Source organism: Micromys minutus, assembly GCF_963924665.1.
Source record: "Micromys minutus genome assembly, chromosome: 1".
NCBI lineage: Eukaryota > Metazoa > Chordata > Mammalia > Rodentia > Muridae > Micromys > Micromys minutus.
This window is the reverse complement of record NC_137969.1, coordinates 250,485,682-250,503,858: the sequence shown is the minus strand read 5'-3', so window position 1 is coordinate 250,503,858 and position 18,177 is coordinate 250,485,682. Positions and strand designations below refer to the sequence as shown.

At 46.4% G+C, this 18,177-nt stretch overlaps 1 protein-coding gene across 5 annotated transcripts in view; it reads right to left on the bottom strand.

Moving 5' to 3' along the window:
- Positions 1-15,576: 15,576 nt before the first annotated feature.
- The window catches only part of EML1 (EMAP like 1), a 153,273-nt gene continuing 150,672 nt past the window's right edge, over positions 15,577-18,177 (bottom strand). For all 5 annotated transcript variants that reach the window (XM_080916637.1, XM_080916638.1, XM_080916639.1 and 2 more), the window contains 2 exons: positions 17,693-17,823; positions 15,577-17,020 (listed from right to left, as the gene is read on the bottom strand). In XM_080916637.1, coding sequence (XP_080772763.1) covers positions 16,895-17,020; positions 17,693-17,823 — 257 coding nt within the window. In that variant the 3' untranslated portion in view covers positions 15,577-16,894. The remainder of the gene's footprint in view (positions 17,021-17,692; positions 17,824-18,177) is intronic.

Sequence of the window (18,177 nt, the reverse complement as noted above, 5' to 3'; positions counted from 1 at the left end):
ATCCAGATTGGTCTCTTCGTTATCGACAAGCCTTGTCACATCCTAAGAGTTGTGAAAATAATCAGGCCTCAGGTCACCTGAAGGCATCCCGGGTGTCCTCAGGAGAGTCCTGGTTGATGCATACTCTGATTCCAGCAAGGCACTGTGCTCTTCCTGCATGTGGCCACCAATCTCCAAGTGTCTGCCCCTGGGGGGTCTAATAAGTTGTTGCCATTCTGTGTCTTGGAGGGAATAGTCAATTGGAGGGTTTGCTGTAAAGACAGTCTTTCCTTTGCACCCCACACTAGAATCACACTGAGGAGGAACCATTTTTCAAAGCCTCCTCCAGAAAGAAACCTTTTTTTGAGGTCAAGTGTTTCAAAACAATGTTAACTTTTTGTAACATTTTGTATCAGAAGAGTAGAAAACTGCAAGTTCTTCTGCTTCCAAGGAATAAAGCCTTCATTCTGCTTTGCTAAACAGTTGTTGGCTTCAAATGTCTTCGCTGTTAGGGAAAGGGGAAGGACAGGTGGGGGTAGGGAGAAACATGAGCAAAAAAAAGGCCCTTTCAGGTCAGGGACTACTGACCTTGGTGCCTCAACTGAGCCTCAGCAGCCTGTAAGGTGATCTTTAGGATTCCCAACTAATGCATGAGGGACTCAGAGAGGTTTGAGCATGTTTGGCATAAAACGTGGGGCCTCCGGATTTGCAGGCTGTAGGGCTGGTTTAGACAAAGATCAGCATCCTCCACAGGGAAGCAGGATACGGCAGAGGATGGGAGTGGCCCCTCTCTGTCTTGCCCTGGCCCTTCCTGAAGCTCATGGACCTCTCTGATGAAAAACACAGATTGCAGAGACCTCCTTAGGACCCGAGCTGCTGATTTTATGAACCCACTGAGTTTTTGTAGGAGCAATGACTTTCCCTTTCTCAGAATGCCTATCCCCTTATCTATGGAAGTACTTGCAAGCAGTTGGCAGGAAAGGCTGACAAAGGGTGCTGTGTTCGGTTCTGGCAAGAAATAAAAATTACCTTTGATCCATTTTGCTCTCACAACTTGATAATTAGCCCAAGGCTTCTATTTTGACTCCTTGGTTTGAGTTCTTCAGCTCCTCAGGTGGTTCTCCTTGGGATTATGTTGCACAGCTTGTTCCTACACCATGGCTTTGCAGCCTTGGGAAGATACCAAGACAGGAAACGTTTGACAGGAAGCTGGATCTGTGGGTTGGGAAGGAGCCTTAAATTAGCTGTCCTGCAGGTTCTGTGGGCCTTGAGAAGAGGCTGAGGCCTGTGGCTGTTGCAATCCTGCCTGAAGCTAAACTGAAGGTTCCCACCATTTAAGAAGATAAAGCAGACTGGATGGAAACTCTGGAGGAGCCTCGTCATGGTGTTTCAATGTGTCCCCCAAGGAGTATGTTTGGGGAACTTATTGTCCAATGCAACAACATGGGACCTCAGAGGGAGTCACTGGGTCACAGGGCTCTCTGCCCTTATGAGTAGATTAACGGTGATTTTCAAAGGGCTGGAGGCTGCAAACTGAATGTTCATGTGCAGCAGGTTAAATGCCTTTACCCACTGAGCCATCAAGCCAGCCCAAGTCAAGAAGACACTGAAGGAGAACAATCTCAGTATAAGAAATACTTCTTGTCACAAAAAAAAAAAAAAAAAAAAACATAATTTCAAATATCCAGAGAATTAACTAGAGACAGCTGAACAATAATAAAACAGAAGAGTTGCTGTTCTAGGATAAAAAGTTAGCACACGTTTCTGTTATCATCTCAAAAACAAAGCTGTCGTCTCAAAGGGAATAAGAGCGAGTTTATTCTGGAGTCAAATGTGAGAGACCATGGCATGGGAACACAGATTTACTCCAGATGCCATGCTCCGATGTGGTAACAGCCTCAAGAAGTTTTCAGAGTCACAAAAGCGGGCTGGAGAGATGGCTCAGTGGTTAAAAGCACCGGCTGCTCGTCCAAAACTCCAGTTCCAGGGGATCGGACACCCTCACACAGACATACATGCAGGCCTGTGCACATAAAAATAAAGACGTATATTTAGAGTGGCAAAACAAAAGAGACTCATAAGGCAAGGCCTTCTCCAAATAAGCAGTGGCACCCTAGGTGGGCGGTTACAGCATCTGTGCCTTGGATGCTGCCAAATGACACTCTTAGCCTTTGGCTTGTTGGATGATAGTGGACCGGAAGTGGGATAGAGCCCTATGGACCGGAAGTGGGATGAAGCTGTGGAACCTCAAGGCCCATTCCCAGTGAGTGCTTATTCCTGCAAGCAAGACCTCCCAAGATCCTGCACTCTTCCAATTTGGGAGCAAGTGTTCAAATGCACGAGCCCAACACACACACAACACTGCTAGGACCTTTTATTTGTACTTCCAGCCTTTGGAACTGTGAGAAAATAGGCAGGTGTTGTTTAGTCACACGCCTGTGGTATTTTGTCATGGCAGCCCTAGAGAAAGAGGTTTCTTTGGAGAGATGAGAAAAAAACAAATGATCTAAAAGTAGTGGTGACAGCAGCACATTCTAGAATATGCTAAAACCATGAAGTGCATACCTTCACCAGGTGAGCTTGATAGGGAATCCAAACCTCGGAACTTGTTGCTAGGCTTCTAGTTCTAAGCTGCGATGAAACACCCGAGGGCCAGTCAGATCGGCGTTCACCCTGTGTTTTAGTGTTCTGTTGCTGACATGGCAAGGGAATAATAAACAGACACGGGCAGAACAAAATGGAGCACATCATAACCTAACGGTTCTGCAGATGGCTGATGCAGGAGTGGGAGGGAGGTTTGGAGAACCTGTGTCCCTCACCTGTCCACATGTTAGACCCTGTCCACATGTGAGACGCTGACCACATGCCTTGACTCGTGCCTACAGGCAGAGATCATGTTCAACGGCCACTACAGGTTTGTCTTTTTCAAGTAGCACATGGACCTTACTTCTGTGCTTACTTACTTCTTCTCTTACTTACGTATTTACTTCTCTGACTTTCCCTTTGCCATCTTCCCACTCTTAGAGAACCTTATGAGGACATTGAACCCAGGGGTTACCACATGTAAGGTCCTCTCCACAAACTTTAAGGCTGCTGTGGTTTAGAGATATTCTTTTCACCAAGAGTTCATATGTATTAGCATGTATGTATTAGAAGCTTGGTCCTTGGAATGGCCATATTGTGGGCAGGGGGAACTTTAAGAGATGGGTGTTCCTGGGAGGTCATTAGGTCACTGGGGTTGCTGCCCTTGGAAGGGACAAAAGATGCTCTTCAAAAGGTGTTCTTCCAACACTCTGGTTAGTTCATGAAAGACAATTACGATAAAAAAACAAAACCAGCTCTTTTCTTTCTTTCTTTTTTCATATGTGTTTATGTTCTTTTTTTCTCTCTCTTACAACTTTATTTTTTAAAAAAGAGGGATACATGTACAGATTTTTAAAGGCATTTTGGCATAACACTATATGAATATATTTTCGTCAGTACTTAATTCTTTTAGAGGTTTAATAGCATGCATTGAAATCCCACTAGTTACCATGAGCATGAAATACATATAGGACAGAATGTAACATGGAAACAGTCAGTTTTCTTGGTGTGTATAGATTAAGCATAATGATCTTTGAATACCAAAAATTGCCACAAGGCAATATTCTTAGCTCTTGGATTATTAATGATTTAAGGTCCCCAGGTGTACCACACTCTGAGAGGGTGCTATACATTTTTTTTTTCCTAAGAAGGACTGAGGCGTTCACGTTTTGGCCTTTGCTTTTCTTGAGCTTCATATGGCCTGTGAGTTAATTCTGGGGTATTCAGAGCTTCCTGGGGTTATTATCCAATTATCAGTGACTTCATATTATATCTGTTCTTTTGTGACTGGGTTACCTCACTCAGGATGATATTCTCTAGATACATCCATTTTCTTAGGAATTTCATAAAGTCATTGTTTCTAATATCTGAGTAGTACTCCATTGTGTAAATATACCACAATTTTTGTATCCATTCATCTACTGAAGGACATCTGGGTTCTTTCCAGCCTCTGGCTATTATAAATAGGGCTGCTATGAACATTGGACCAGCCTGTTTCAAACTCTGGTACACTGTGCTCTCGCCCTGGTGCCCTCAACAGAACTAGTAACTGACAGTTTGGACTACCAACTTCAACACTGCTAAGTAAACCTCTTTATATATATTACTCAGCCTCAGACATTTTGTGATGGCAAAGAGTTAGCACTAAGGTTCTCTGACTAGCAATTGCAATTCCCCTTTGCCATGTAACCTGCAGCTCAGGTTCTAGGGTCAGGCATCCTGGAGTGGGCAAAAGACACTTCTGTGTATGAGAAATGTACTCTCTTCCACAGACGCTGGAGTTTCTTCTCCTTGAAGTTCAGAAATCTCAGGAGAGGGCTGGAAAGAGGGCTCAACACATAAGAACAGTTGATTTTGCAGAGGACCTGAGTTCAGTTCCCATGATGCATCACAACCACACATGACTCAAATTTCAGAGGATCCAATGCTTTCTTCTGACTTCTACAAGCACATAACACACACATAAGGCACAGAGGTAAAACATTCATACAAATAAAATGTTTTTTTAAAGAAGCCTCAGGAATGTGATAGAGCCATAAATAATCACAAAATAGGATTAAAATTGGCCAGGGACTATAAAACACTCTTAAATAATTTCACCTTAAAGAAGTTGCTGTTACAATTGCAAGTGTACACAGAGGTAATGAAAATGGGAAAACATCAAAGCAACACATGTAGGAGACAGTGATGGTAAATGAATCCAACACATATAAATAAGGCACTCAAGGTAAATCCCAGTGTAATAAATAGAAATGATCAAGAGTATGACAGTAGCTGAGATCGTGTTAAAAGCTGGAAATAGTGCGTTTGCTAACTGAAAATGAATGTGTACTTCTGGAAGTGATGCATAGGGGAGCCCCACAAAGTCCAAGGAAGGCAAGACAGACCAAATGTAGAAGAGGAAACTCACTGAGTCCTCTGAAGCTGGTAGGTTCTGGGGACAGAACTTGGGTCCTCTGCAAAAGCATCAAGTGCTTCTAACTGCTGAGCTATCTCTCAAGCTCGACATGGATTGTTTTTATTTAAAAAAATCAAATAGCGAGGCTAAGTTGAACAGACTCACAGCTCACAAAGCGTGGGGGAAACCAGCCTCTGGGGTCCTCTTTAGAGACAGTATGAAGCACACACCCAAGGAATTCCTGAACAAAGGTGATCATCGCAGGCTCTGTCACAGTATGCCTCGTGATGGGGATGGGTGGGGGGATTCAACCAATGTGGCTGCGTGCAAAGAACAAATCAGGCAGTTCCAAGTCTGTCTTCTGACTTCCCAACGTGACGTGTAGGTTGAAACAGAGAGAACACTAGGCTGGGAAGCACAAGAGGTATGTGTTAAACTGTCTTGGTCAAGGTGTCTGTTTTTGATCTCTGCCTCAGTTCTGACTTGTCCCGGAAGTCAGCAGATGCTCATATTGATTGCAGAGACAAGCCGGTTCTTAGAAGACAATGGCTTCTGTTCTGGGGCAACCTCCCCTCAGTTTTGGTGCTGTAAGGCTCTCTGGTGGTTTACAATGAAAGGTAATCTAGGGTTTGGCCTTGTGGAGCCTGGAAGAGGACAGTGTAAGAAGCAGGCATTAAGATATGGCAGCTTTGATCTCTGGCTGCAGCCTTGAAGGGGAGGATACATTTAGAATCATTGGTTTCCATAGGCTCTGCTTGGTTGATTGGCGTGCCTAAATGACGAGATAAGCAGGCGTGGTTATTTGGATATGCTTGGCCAATGGGAAGTGACCCTATTAGGAGGTGTGGCCTTGTGGGAGGAAGTGTACACTATGCAGATGAGCTTCAATGGCTTCCAGTGCTCAGGCTCCGCCCAGTGCGGAAGAGACCCTGCTCCTGGCTGCATGCGGAAGAAAGACTCCTCTTAGCTGCCTTCTATTCGAGATGTAGAACGCTCAGCTCTTCCAGTACCATGTCTGCTTGGACGCTGCCATGCTTCCCACCATGATGATTATGGACTGAACCTCTGAAACTGTAAGCCAACCCCAATTGTGTGTGTGTGTGTGTGTGTGTCTGTGTGTGTGTCTGTGTGTGTCTGTGTGTGTGTCTGTGTGTGTGTGTGTGTATGAAACCCTAACTAAGATAGCAAGTAACTCAGCATAAAGGAGACAGGAGGCAAAATGCAGGCGCAGAGGCCGGCCTTTTGTTCTCTCAGTCACAGTTGGACCCAAGTGAGGAGTCAGCACTGTTTTAGCAAAATCAGCTTCTAAGTGCCTGTGATAGAACAACCCCAGGAAGTCATCCTGAGATCGGCCAAACAGCATGTGAAGACCCTGCCCTTCCTGGGCATCCATTTCTTCCAGAGGCAGATTAAGATAGCAGAGTCTATACTCTAGAAGGGCAGCTGGAGGCGGCCAGAGTCAGGGAGAGGATGGGGTGACAGCAGGACAACCACAGAGGCGTGTTTCTGGGTCACATTGGTTTCCTTGCTGTTTCATCAATGACAGCCCATGTACCGGATAGATTTTCCTGTAGGAGTTTGTCTGGAGAAAGACTCAGTGCTTGCAAGGGTTTCTCAGAGAACCAGGATACAGACAGATGCAGATTTTATGGTCTGGAACCTATGATCATGGAGCCTGAGAAGACCCAGGATCTAATATAAAGAGAACAGGCAAAATCCTGATACAAATTAGCTCAAAGACCGGAGAGGCAAGATCCTTAACCCATCAAGAAGATAGGGGGCGCTGCGGAGGTAGAACAGACTCACCCTCCATCTCTCCATTGGCTTCAGGGGCTCCACTACTGGAAGAGACTCCCTTGGGAAGATGGGTCGCTTTCCTTATTGGAAAATTCTTCCCTGATGGATCTTAAAGTCTTGCTTCTCCAGCCTTCTGGTGGTTCCTGAGCAGTAAGTCAGAAGACTCGAGAAGCCGTGTCTGTATGAAAGACTTGAAAGCTGGCTGAACGCCAACTCCCAAACCCACCCTACTCTGACCTTTTCCTAACCTTCTTCTGCAGTTCCCTGGTTTTGCTTCCTGGTTTCTTAGAACTTTAAAGATGTTCACCACAGCCTGCCATGGCGGTGCACACCTTTAATCCCAGTGCTTAGGAGCCAGAGGCAGGCAGATCTCTGAATTGAAGGCCAGTCTGGTCTACAAAGTGAGTTCCAGGACATCGAGAGCTAAATAATAAAATCCTGTCTCGGGCAAACAACAAAAAAGATGTTCACCGCTATTAGAAATGGGTTTGGGGTCTCAAGAAAATGATCACGTAATTCAAGTAAGAGTGAAAATGTTTCCTCTCCAGAAGGGTATATAGCTGCACGTAGGCAGCTAGGCAAACTCTCTTAGTAGGGCTTCCCACTTCTGGTTTCACTGCCAGAGTATAGGGAGCCTCGCTCTGAATGGTCAAGAGCTCAGCTCACATTCCTAGGCCACTGGCTAACTCTAAGCTGCAGAGTAACTTTGGGGGCAGGCTGCAGCCTTGAGCTCACATTTTCTTTGATCATGGGTTGGGGAGGGGGTTTGGGGTTGACTGCAGGGGTGAAGGAGAGGAGGGAACAGACCAGTTCTTTATACTCATGTCTTTAAAAATGGAGCTCCCTTCCTTTCATTTGACCCTTAATAAAAAAGACAGCACAGTGCATTCACATGTCCCATAATACTTAGCTCCTCTCACAAAACCACAGCTTAGTTTGGGACATAATTTAAACTTACTTTTTCCAAATGACCTAGAAATAGACAAGGGCTTGGGGCCCAGTGGGGCTGGGGAGGCTGGCAGACAGCTTCCTTGCACTCTTTGGCTCTCCTTTGAGTGCGAGGAGTTTACTGCCTTTAGGGAAAAAATAGCTTTGGGCACCTTCCACCAGGAAGACACTTTAAAGGGAATAAAGGAGTCATTAAATCCTACTATGTTGCCACTGTCATTTTAGAATTCTTTTTTTCCCCCTTCAAATTGTGTCTGGAGACCCCCTTTAACTGGGTAACTCTACCTTTGGACCTTTGTCCCCAAGAAACAAATGTTCATGATTTTGAGCTAAGCCCAAAGGACAGAGCTGCTGACTACAGCCTCCAGTCAGTGGAAGACACCAGGGTCAGGAAGAGGTCTCAAAAGAAGGGGTGCAAAACAAGCTCAAAGGCCCATTGTTCCCCCGAGGATCACTAAACCTGAGGGTACTGAGTACCTGCTGTGCTAGGTGATGGTGCAGACAGGGTGGATGTCATGCTGGAAATAAGTGGGGGGGGGGATGGGGAGGGGGGATGGGGAGGGAGGATGCCTTGGCAGAGGAGGGGCATGGGAGGGAGCAGAGACTAGACTTGGCAGGAAGTCACATCTCCCTCAGAAAGTGATTTTGAAGCTAAGTTGTGAAAGTGATAGCTAGGTTAGGGTGACAGGAGGAAAAAAACGTGAGCCCAGGCTGTGACAAAGAGTGGTTTGAATAAACACACACACACACATGCACACGCACACATGCCACCTTGGGGGTGAGCTTTGAGGTCTTTGAAGCTCAAGCCGGTTCCCTTCCTGCTACCTGCCCACCTGGATGTAGAACTCTCAGCTCCTGCTCCAGTGCCGTGTCTGCCTGGATGCTGCCATGTTTCCCACCATGATGGCAATGAACTGAACCTCTGAAACTGTTAAGCCAGCCCCAAGTAAACAGTTTCCTTTATGAGAGATGCTGTTGTCATGGTGTCTCTTCCCGGAACAGAAACCCTAAGTCAGGAGAACACAGAGAAACATGGCACCAAAGAGAGACCCGGCTACCGAGCATGCTGTGAAGGACCTGATTTCCTTCCTAAGACCACTGAGGAATCTCAAGAGTGTGACCTGGTGAGGCTGGGTGATAGGCAAGCTTCCTTAACCTGCCTGGGGGAAAGAAGAGCATTGACAGCAGGGACCAACAGTGATAAGCGGAGAGGGACAAGCCAGGGTAGAGACAGCACCTAGTAGAGATGTGCCATGCATGGATCCTTGTGAGCTGGAATCCTCGTGTCTCGAAAAGGTAGAGCCGTGAGGTTGGCCTCTGAAACCTGGGTTAAGATTCTGAGTCTTTGCTGTGTGACTTTCATCAGGTTAACTAGCCTCTCTTGGGGAAAGGCAAGTAATTGTGATAACAAGCCAGCTGAGAGTTTTGGAATCCATGAGGAATCCATGAGCACCCTGTAAGTCCCCTGTGGTGCCTGGAGTAGATAGGTACCCAAAAATCACCGTGATTGGCAGCTCGCTGATATGTGGCCAAAAAGAGGGCCTGAGAGGCAAGCCCACATTCCTGGGTTGAGCTGTAGGGAGGAAGGGCTCCAGGGTTGGGGGAATAGATTAATTCTGCTTGGGTCATGGTGAGTTGTGGCAGCAGAGGGGCTGGTGCCTAGGCAGGTCCTTGAGGTGCTGAATATTCTGGTTCGAAGTGAAGGAGGCAGGCTCAGCTGAAGAGGATGATGTTGGCCCTGTCAAGGTTGGAGAGTGACTGGGTCCTGGGAGCTGCTGTAACAGTGCAAGGTGGTGGGGGGAAGGGACAGCAGAGGCCTGTGGGTAAGAGGAGAATTTGAAAGGCTTTCCTCATAGTAGGAAAGAGAGAACTGGCTGTGGGGGGAAGTTCTTAATAAAGGTGCTCTACCTTGTTCATCATAGTGGCCATCCACATGTCATTACCATAACCCTTGTGTTACCATAACCCTAATTACCATAACCCTCATTACCATAACCCTTGTTACCATGACCCTCATTACCATGACCCTAATTACCATAACCATCATTACCATGACCCTAATTACCATAACCATCATTACCATGACCCTAATTACCATAACCATCATTACCATATCCCTGATTACCATAACCATCATTACCATGACCCTCATTACCATGTACTTTGATAACAGCATGCTTGCCCTAACCTACTGCCTCTAGGAAAACAGTCCAAGCATCTGACTACACTTCAGACTTCCAACATAACTCCCTCACGCACATAACCTCAACTGTACCATGATCCCTAGTTATCCTCTGTGACCAATTCATGTCCCTGACTCAGGAAGTTTTTGTGTTTGGGACGAGGTGTTGGGCGGTGAAAGACTGTGCACTGGACGTAGTGTGGCTTTGAAAGCACTGGGCCAGAATGAGACACAGGTTCCCCATTGCTTCTTATTACCCTGTGCTGTTCAATATGTAGAGAAGATGCCTTTGTCCAGGACTTCCCTGCTTTTGTTTTTTTTTTTTTTGTTTTGTTTTTTAATATTACATTCTTCTGAAACTACACTCTTAGATTAGACCGCAAGAGGCCAAAACTCTTCTGAATAATTCAGAGCCACTCCTAGATGAACCACATCAAGAACTTTTCTCCTTCTTCTTCTTCTTCTTCTTCTTCTTCTCCTTCTTCTTCTATGTGGCATTGTCATATTCTACCACTACCACCAGCAGCACCAGAATCACCATCATTACGGCTGATACTGCCGTATCAACACCATCCTTGCCATCACCAGGTCTTTTACCAACATCACTACCAGCGTCATAGCTATTACTAACACCGTCACCATTATTATCGACGTGGGAGCTCTGGTCAAGGGCACACAGTGCTGATCAGTATACTCTATGCATGAGCTATTTATAACAAATTGTAAAGGAAACAACCTATAAAGTTATATCGCTGGATCCACTCAAAATGCCAACCGGCGAAATTTATCTAAAAATTGACTGAGAGAGTGAAAACATAGGAAGGACACACACTAAGAAGCAATTGTGCTATTTTGGGGGTAGTGGGAACAGCTGACTCTCTTTTTGAGTTTGCTATAATAAGAGTGTACAATTTTATCATTTAAAGGTACAGTACTTCTATTTTAAAGAAGAGGAGGAAGAGGAAGAAGAAACAAACCAGCAGCAAACAGGCCATTGGTACTGTCCCTAAGGTCACATTGACCTTGGGCAAATCTCCGTTCCCTAAGGGTTTGCAACAGAGAAACAAACAAGCAAACAAACAAAATGGATCTAGGTGAAGCTTTGTCTCCCCCAGGGTGTGCTCTTGTTGGAGGGCTGGTCAGTGTGGCTAAGAAAAGGCAGGCTGGGTGGTTGGAATGCCTCAGGGCTTAAGGTGTCCCCCCAGATGGCTGTCAGGTTTACCCTCTCCTTTGGCCACTGCTCTGCTGCTCAGGGTCACTCAAGGGCTGGGGCCACCTGCCTGTCTGGAGCCCTTTCTGCCTCTTCATCACATTCCATGACAGGGGGATGGCCACATGACACACTCCCCAGCTTGAGAGTGTGCCTGGCTCAGGGAAGCAAGAGAGGTAGGGATACAGGGAGGAAGAGAGGGAGATGGATGGACAGACAGACATCGCATGAGTTAATATATTCTGCTGAGTACCTTCCAAACCAGGAGTCTTCCGCATCAGTATGTTCATGGAACACTTTGGGGAATACTCCCCAAAACTGCCCACCCCTCAGTTAACTGCAGCGCTGCCATTTTACAAGTGGACTAAATAAACAGCCCTGGCGAAGAGGCCAGAGCATTTCTAAGGTGGTAAAGCATTTGGTGACTCCTTGGCTACCCTGAGCCTCACACCCTTCTGTCTGTCCCAAGCATGTTGGAAAGTCTTCCTCTGCTTTCCCTGGATCTGCCTCTTTCTGGGCATGAAGGTGGGCAGGATGAAAGTAAAGTCAGTTTCTGAGGATTCTTTCTGATTGGCTAGTGCCATGCACAAACCATCAATGCCTGAAGCCTAAGAGAGGGTGACCTCCAGGACTCGAGGGTCAGGACCACAGGACATGTCTGGCTTCTCCCAAGGTTTGCTGCAAACGCAGACAATGAACAAACATGCTGTATCTAAGCCTGCCACTTCTGTGAGCCACATGAAAACAGAGGACCTCTGTGGGAGCGATGGGGACACATGGGGAGCTGGGCAGCGGGCTGGGTGAGTAGCCATGATCTGAGGGTCTTCTGGGAATCTTAAAGACAGAAACTCATTCATCCAAGAAAGATACCACAAGGCATATGGCACCAGCCTTCCCATAGGCTGGAAGACACTCAACTTCCTAGCTCAGTTTGGGAGGTGGGAAGTGGTCAGCCTGCTATGTTATAAGCAGAAATGATATCACCCAATTCTTTCTAGGGTCTTCCATTTTGCCCATTTATCCTTCCTATTGACATGGCAACTCACCTACTACCAGGAACAAGAAGAGAGGATTGCGTCCTTGTCTAGTAGCCTGTTCCCTTGTGGAAGTATGTTTGTCACAGGACCCTAAAGAAGTTGATGGGAGCTATGGGGCACCAGGAAAGCCCTTGCACACCTGTCCATTCCTAGTTGGTGCTGGGGAGGTTAGGATGAAGGATGGATTCTTATTCTCTTCCCCTTCCCTTTTATGCTAAGCCTGTTTGGGTGCTTAGCTCAGTGAACCTAATTTTGATAATCCCTAATAGATATAGCCAGAGATTTGTTTCCTTGTTGACTCTTAACACCATCAAGTTGACGATTAACATTAACCATCACAATAATTGAATATGTCCCATAGTAAAGCCCTTCCCTGGCCCATATGTGTGGAGTACTGATCCAACAATCAGTGTTGAGAGAGAAAATGTCCAGAGTTCTAGCTTTCTAGTCATGCAAGTATCCAGACCTAGGCTTGGTATTCATCCTGCTCACTACAGACTACACAGAGCACGTGGTACCTTCTACACACGCACACACACACACACTTAGCATTGTCTCCAGCATGTGCTTCTGAGAACCCTCACGTAGGTCTACAGGACATTGCTTGGGAGAGTTGTCTTCCCTTAGCTCTGCAACCAGCCATGGAGAAGCCCTGGGCAAGCTGCTTCATCCTCACAGAATTCTGAGCGCTGCCAGGCTGTTGAAAAAGGACAGGTCCAGACATGAGTGGAGCAGAGGGGTGCCTCTCTCTGCTGCCAGCCCATTCTGGGAGACAATTTGGCAACATCCAGTGTCCACACCATAACAATCTAGTCCTATCCCTCAGTAGGGAGGAGAGAGAGAATAAAACCCACCACACAGATGTACAAAGAAACCGTCTAAGGCTAGTCACAGTAGCGTTGGTGATGCTGAACCCTGAGTCAAGATCCAGTAGATAAAGCATTTCAGAGGCGCCATAGACCAAGATACAGGTTACAGAAGGCTCTCAGGAAGCCTTATATTCCCTCATGCACATTACAGACATACAAGGTCAGGAGTTAGAAATCTTAAATAGAGCAGAGAGAAGGGTCAGTGGACATCGGGGCTTGCTGCCAAGCCTAATGAGCCAGATTGGATCCACAGAACACACAGAAAAGAAGTGACTCCCACCAGCTGTCCTTTGACCTCCACATGTATAGGTCATGAAATATACAGGTGCATCTGCATGCCTACCCCCACCCCATAAATAAATATAATAAAACATTTAAAAATATTTAAAAAGAAATTTGGGAGGAAGATTTCTTGGGATTGGAGGTGGTGGAGTTGATCTGTTGATACCGTCTTCCTTCCAGAAGGGAAGAGTAGGGGTCATATCTGACTTATCCCAAGACACATAGAGAGCTTGGCATGTGCTCCCTGGGTTTGTAGACCTTGGCTGAAAATTCCAAGGGCAAAAGAGGGCAGCTCTCAGCCAGGTGCCCAAAAAAGGCTGGTGTCGGGCGTGAGGTACAGACATGACCTCTGAACAGAAGTGAGCATCCGTGCAAGAGGGCCAGCGTGTGTTACCTAGCAGCACCCACCACCCCAGCTTCTGCTGTACACATACGTGTGTGTGTGTGTGTGTGTGTGTGTGTGTGTAGTACAGATGGGGGACCCTCAAAGGAGGAATTCACTCCTTAAAAATAAAGTCTTTTCCTAGATCCAAAGGCTGCAGAAATGTCAGGGTCTTCCGGGAATCCTTGAAGGCTCTCCTGAGCAGTCTGGTTGTGCACATGCCCACACGCAGTGCTGAGATCGCTCATTGGAATAAGGGATTGCTGTGAGCAGAAAGGATGGGCTGTATTCTGCTATCTTGCCACTAGGTGGCAGGAAGCATCTGACAGTGGAACTGTCCAGGTAAGCTGGAAATTCTGTTTTACCCAAATTTAAGGAGTTGCCAAGACCACTACAATTTTCAGCATATGGATGCTAAGACACTTGCTTGCTTTTTTAAAAAATATTTTTATTTTATGTGTATTAGTGTTTTGCCTGCACATATTTCTGTGTGAGGGTGTCCGATCCCTGGGAACTGGAGTTACGGACAGTGGTGAGCTGCCATGTGGGTGTTGGGAATTGAACCTGGGTCCTCTGGAAGAGCAGCCAGTGCTCTTAAATTCTGAGCCATCTCTCCAGATGTCACCTATTTGCTTTTTGAGCCTAGAAAACAAATTTGTTCTTTGCCTGCACTGCAGACTCTTTATTACGTTCTTCTCCCCAGCTTCCCTAATATAAGCAGAAACGAATTACCTCCCTGGCCACAGGATGAGGGAGAAATGGTAAGTCATCACTGTGTGCTATCTGAACAATAAACACATGCTGTCTGTAAAGCTAACACTGGACCATTTAAATAGCAATAGTGCTACTTAATACTATTTATGAACAGTTACTACATATTTAATGCTGTAATGATTGGATATATATATACATATATGTTATTATCTTCATAGCTCATATATAGAATAATATTATGGAATTATATATGCAAAATATGAGGTAAGTATATTCCCTTGATTTATTTTTTTTAAGATTTATTTATATATTTTATATGTATAATTACACCATAGCTGTCTTCAGACACACTAGAAGAGGGCATCAGATCCCATTACAGATGATTGTGAGTCACCATGTGGTTGCTGGGAATTAAACTCAGGACCTCTGGAAGAGCTGTCAGTGCTCTTAACCACTGAGCCATCTCTCCAGCCCCACCCCTTGATTTATAAGTTGGTTGTATTATATGTGAAATATCCCCCACAGACTTGTCCCTGAATGCTTGGTCCCTAGTTGGTGTGGTGACTACAGACAGGTCTGGAAACTTTAATGGGTGAACCTTCACTAGAGGCAGTAGTCACCGAGGGTGATCCCTTAGATGGCTGGCGTCTCTGGCCTCTTCCTTCTTGCTCTGTTTCTTGACTATCAGACAGTGAAGATGCTTCTCCAATTTGCTCCCTTCATGTGGCATTCTTCCCAAATGCCCAAGGCCAAATGACAGTGGCCTGATGCCTCTGACATCATAACCTAAGTCACGTCCTATGTCCCTGAGGTGGTTTCTATTGAGTATTTAGTCCTGATGATGCCAAACAAGCCACTATGCAATTTTCCATGGGTCTCCTCCCTTTCCTTGATACCCAATTATTCCTTCAACTGTCAATTAGAAGCGACCATTTTGCAAATATTTACACAGGCAAAGAAACTAACAATTGGGATGGACTATTAAGCCCAGGTTATTGAGGCAGAAAATTAAACCACCTTCTTTAAAGTTGTTTCTAGTCTGCATGCGAAACAGAACTCCATCTGCAGGGGGCCCATAGGAGTGAGCCCTCTGATGGGGAACAGAATGTAGTGTGGGTCCTATATAATGTTAAATACTTTAATTCATATAGTTTCAGAAGCATACGTCGATAAGAAATCCACTTTTCAGATTTTATTTCCTTATAGAATATATTTGATAAGGATACATACAAACAGCTTCATCTTGAGTCACGTTATTTTCTGGTGCCCTGTCCTTTCACGGCAGGCTAGAGATGGCAGAGGAAATGTCTTCAACGTTGTCTTTCATCACCGTAAACAGTCAGTGCCCTCGAGTTCAGATAACTCAACTCGCTCACTTGCTTAAATGCGTTTACAAAATGAAATCTCAGCATCCGGCCTTAAGTCTGTCTGTGATTCCTCTATTTAAAAATCTGAGATACAGTCCCCAATGTAAACAATCAATTCAATCTGTCACACAACCGGTAAGGCCTTCTTGACACCTGTAGACGCCTATGTTCTACACGTCAGAGCATGGCGTCAGTCTGTATGCTGCGTGCTGTCCATGTATGAGAGTCAGGGAAGGAGACTGTCTTACGCCCGGAGCCTCAGAGGCATTGCACGCCTCAGGCTGCCGCCACACTGAAGGCAGCCCCTCTCTGACTTGACCTACTGGGTCAGGTACAAAATGTACAGTGTCCGGAGCACATAGAGCAAGGCCCAGCCTTGGGCATTTTATCGTAAGTTGCTAAACTCTATATGAGGACAATACCATATCATGCCATTAATATGCAGAGAGTGGTGATAAATGTCTCGCCATGAATCGGGGCACATGAACGAAGACGGGGTGCCGTTTGTGGAGGTGCTAAAGAGACTGGCTGTGTCCCCAGGCAGGACAGCCTGACCAGAGCATGGAAGCACCTGTCCACTCACTCAGCTCAGGGGTTCTGTAGTACAAACTGCTTATCCAGGGAGAACGCAGCCCCCTTTCTTGCCACCCTGGGGTTAATGGGATTTTAGTTACGTGACCAAGGAAAGTCTGGCATTTGCATTCCTGATTCAGCTGGGCAAATCAGTTATGTGGTGTATCCTTTTAGGACCAATTAGTCAACAACGACCCCTGTTCTGTACTTCATTATCATAAATATCTGACTTAACAAGGTGAAGCAGTGAAGACTATATACAATATTTTAAAAGGCATTCTGTGACCGTTTTTTGAAGAGTTCATAGAAAAGTGACTGTAAGGACCCACCAGTCCCTTCTGTTGATGCCGTGTAAACCTTGGGAACTTCCTTTACCCGACATGCACTCTATCCTGCCCTATATAACAGAAGGGGGCGCAAAGCCTCTTATCCGGTATGACACACGCTGGCTCCCCAACTAAGGTAACTGGTAGAGGGACAGTTTTCCTGAGGTTTGTTAAGAGTCTGTAGACAAAACAGAAATCACAGTGACCAAGCGGAACGTGAGTCTGTGTCCTTGGACTCCCACGGGGACTAAATGACCCGCCACTGCATGATGCTTGTGTCTTTCCCACCCGTGGAGATAAGGTGGCTGTCTTCACAGAGGAAGTCCACATTGGTGACGTGGCTGCTGTGTCCACTGTAGATGTGACTTGGAGCCTGTAAAAGCATGACAAGGAGAGAAACTTATACAGAGCTGACCATGGCCTCAGGAAACGCTTGCGTTCTCAATCAGTCGGAAACTCTGTTACCGTCCCCTTGTAAGCTGCTCTTATCTGTGTGTCTGCTTTGTGTGCAAGACTTGAGAGGGGTACAGAAATAAGCCCCCGGGACAGAGACCAGCACAGGATAGACCTGAAATCAAATACGGTCCATCTGGGAGGGCTGGACCTGGACCATGCATGAACCAAGCCTAGAGTGCTAAGTGGGGTGAGAGACAGGGTCTTCTGGCTGAAAGATGCTCAGATTCACAAAGGCCCAGGAAGGCAATCTAGGCATGAGGTTGGTCAGCTCAGCAGAGCTGGAGTGAGCATGGGAAGATAGGGAGTAGGTGAGTGTGTGTGTGCGCGTGTGTGTGCGTGTGCGTGTGTGTGTCAGAGTGAAGCCCACATAGCTACAGAGGTAGACATACCAGATATAAAAAGTTTTGTAGGCCACACTTGGGTTGAGGTCTCCCCAGGGTAGTGGGGAACCCCAAAGGTTTCAGGCAGCTGATTGGCAGGGTCCTATGCCAGCAGCCCCCACCCACAGTTCATTCTTATTTGGTTTTCAAGCAGATTGGACCATCGGTCCATGCCCTGTAAACAAAGTGGCGAGTGGACGAGGCCTTACCCTGAACTGTGAGCAGGGGTACGAGAAGAGGTGCACTTTGCCAAAGTCATCGCCTGTGGACAGGAGCTTCTTCTCGTGGGCCCGGCAGACGGCATTGATGTCTGTTCCATCGGAGCCCTCCGGCCACACTCCTGAAACAGAGCACAGGCAACACTGGGAACCACAGAGCCACGGCACACAAATGCTGGTCACCCAGGGTCCTCGAAAGGAAACTACTTTCAGTCTGGGCTTTAGAATCAAGAGCTGTGAGGATGCTCACTTCCAGCTCCTGCCCCTCTCGAGTTCCAGGTTGCAACGTACCCAGGGACAGCCTTGAGAAGCCCTACATCACTTCTAACGGCTGTGCTAAGTCACACAGCCGTGGTAGCTTTCTGGGCTGCCTGCATCCACTGTTACCTTCTGGGTGCAATGGCAGGAACCAGCTAGCTGCCCTGCCTGTAAAGTGCTGCCTGTCAGTGTAAGTCTTTGGAGTGCAGGGTACCTGG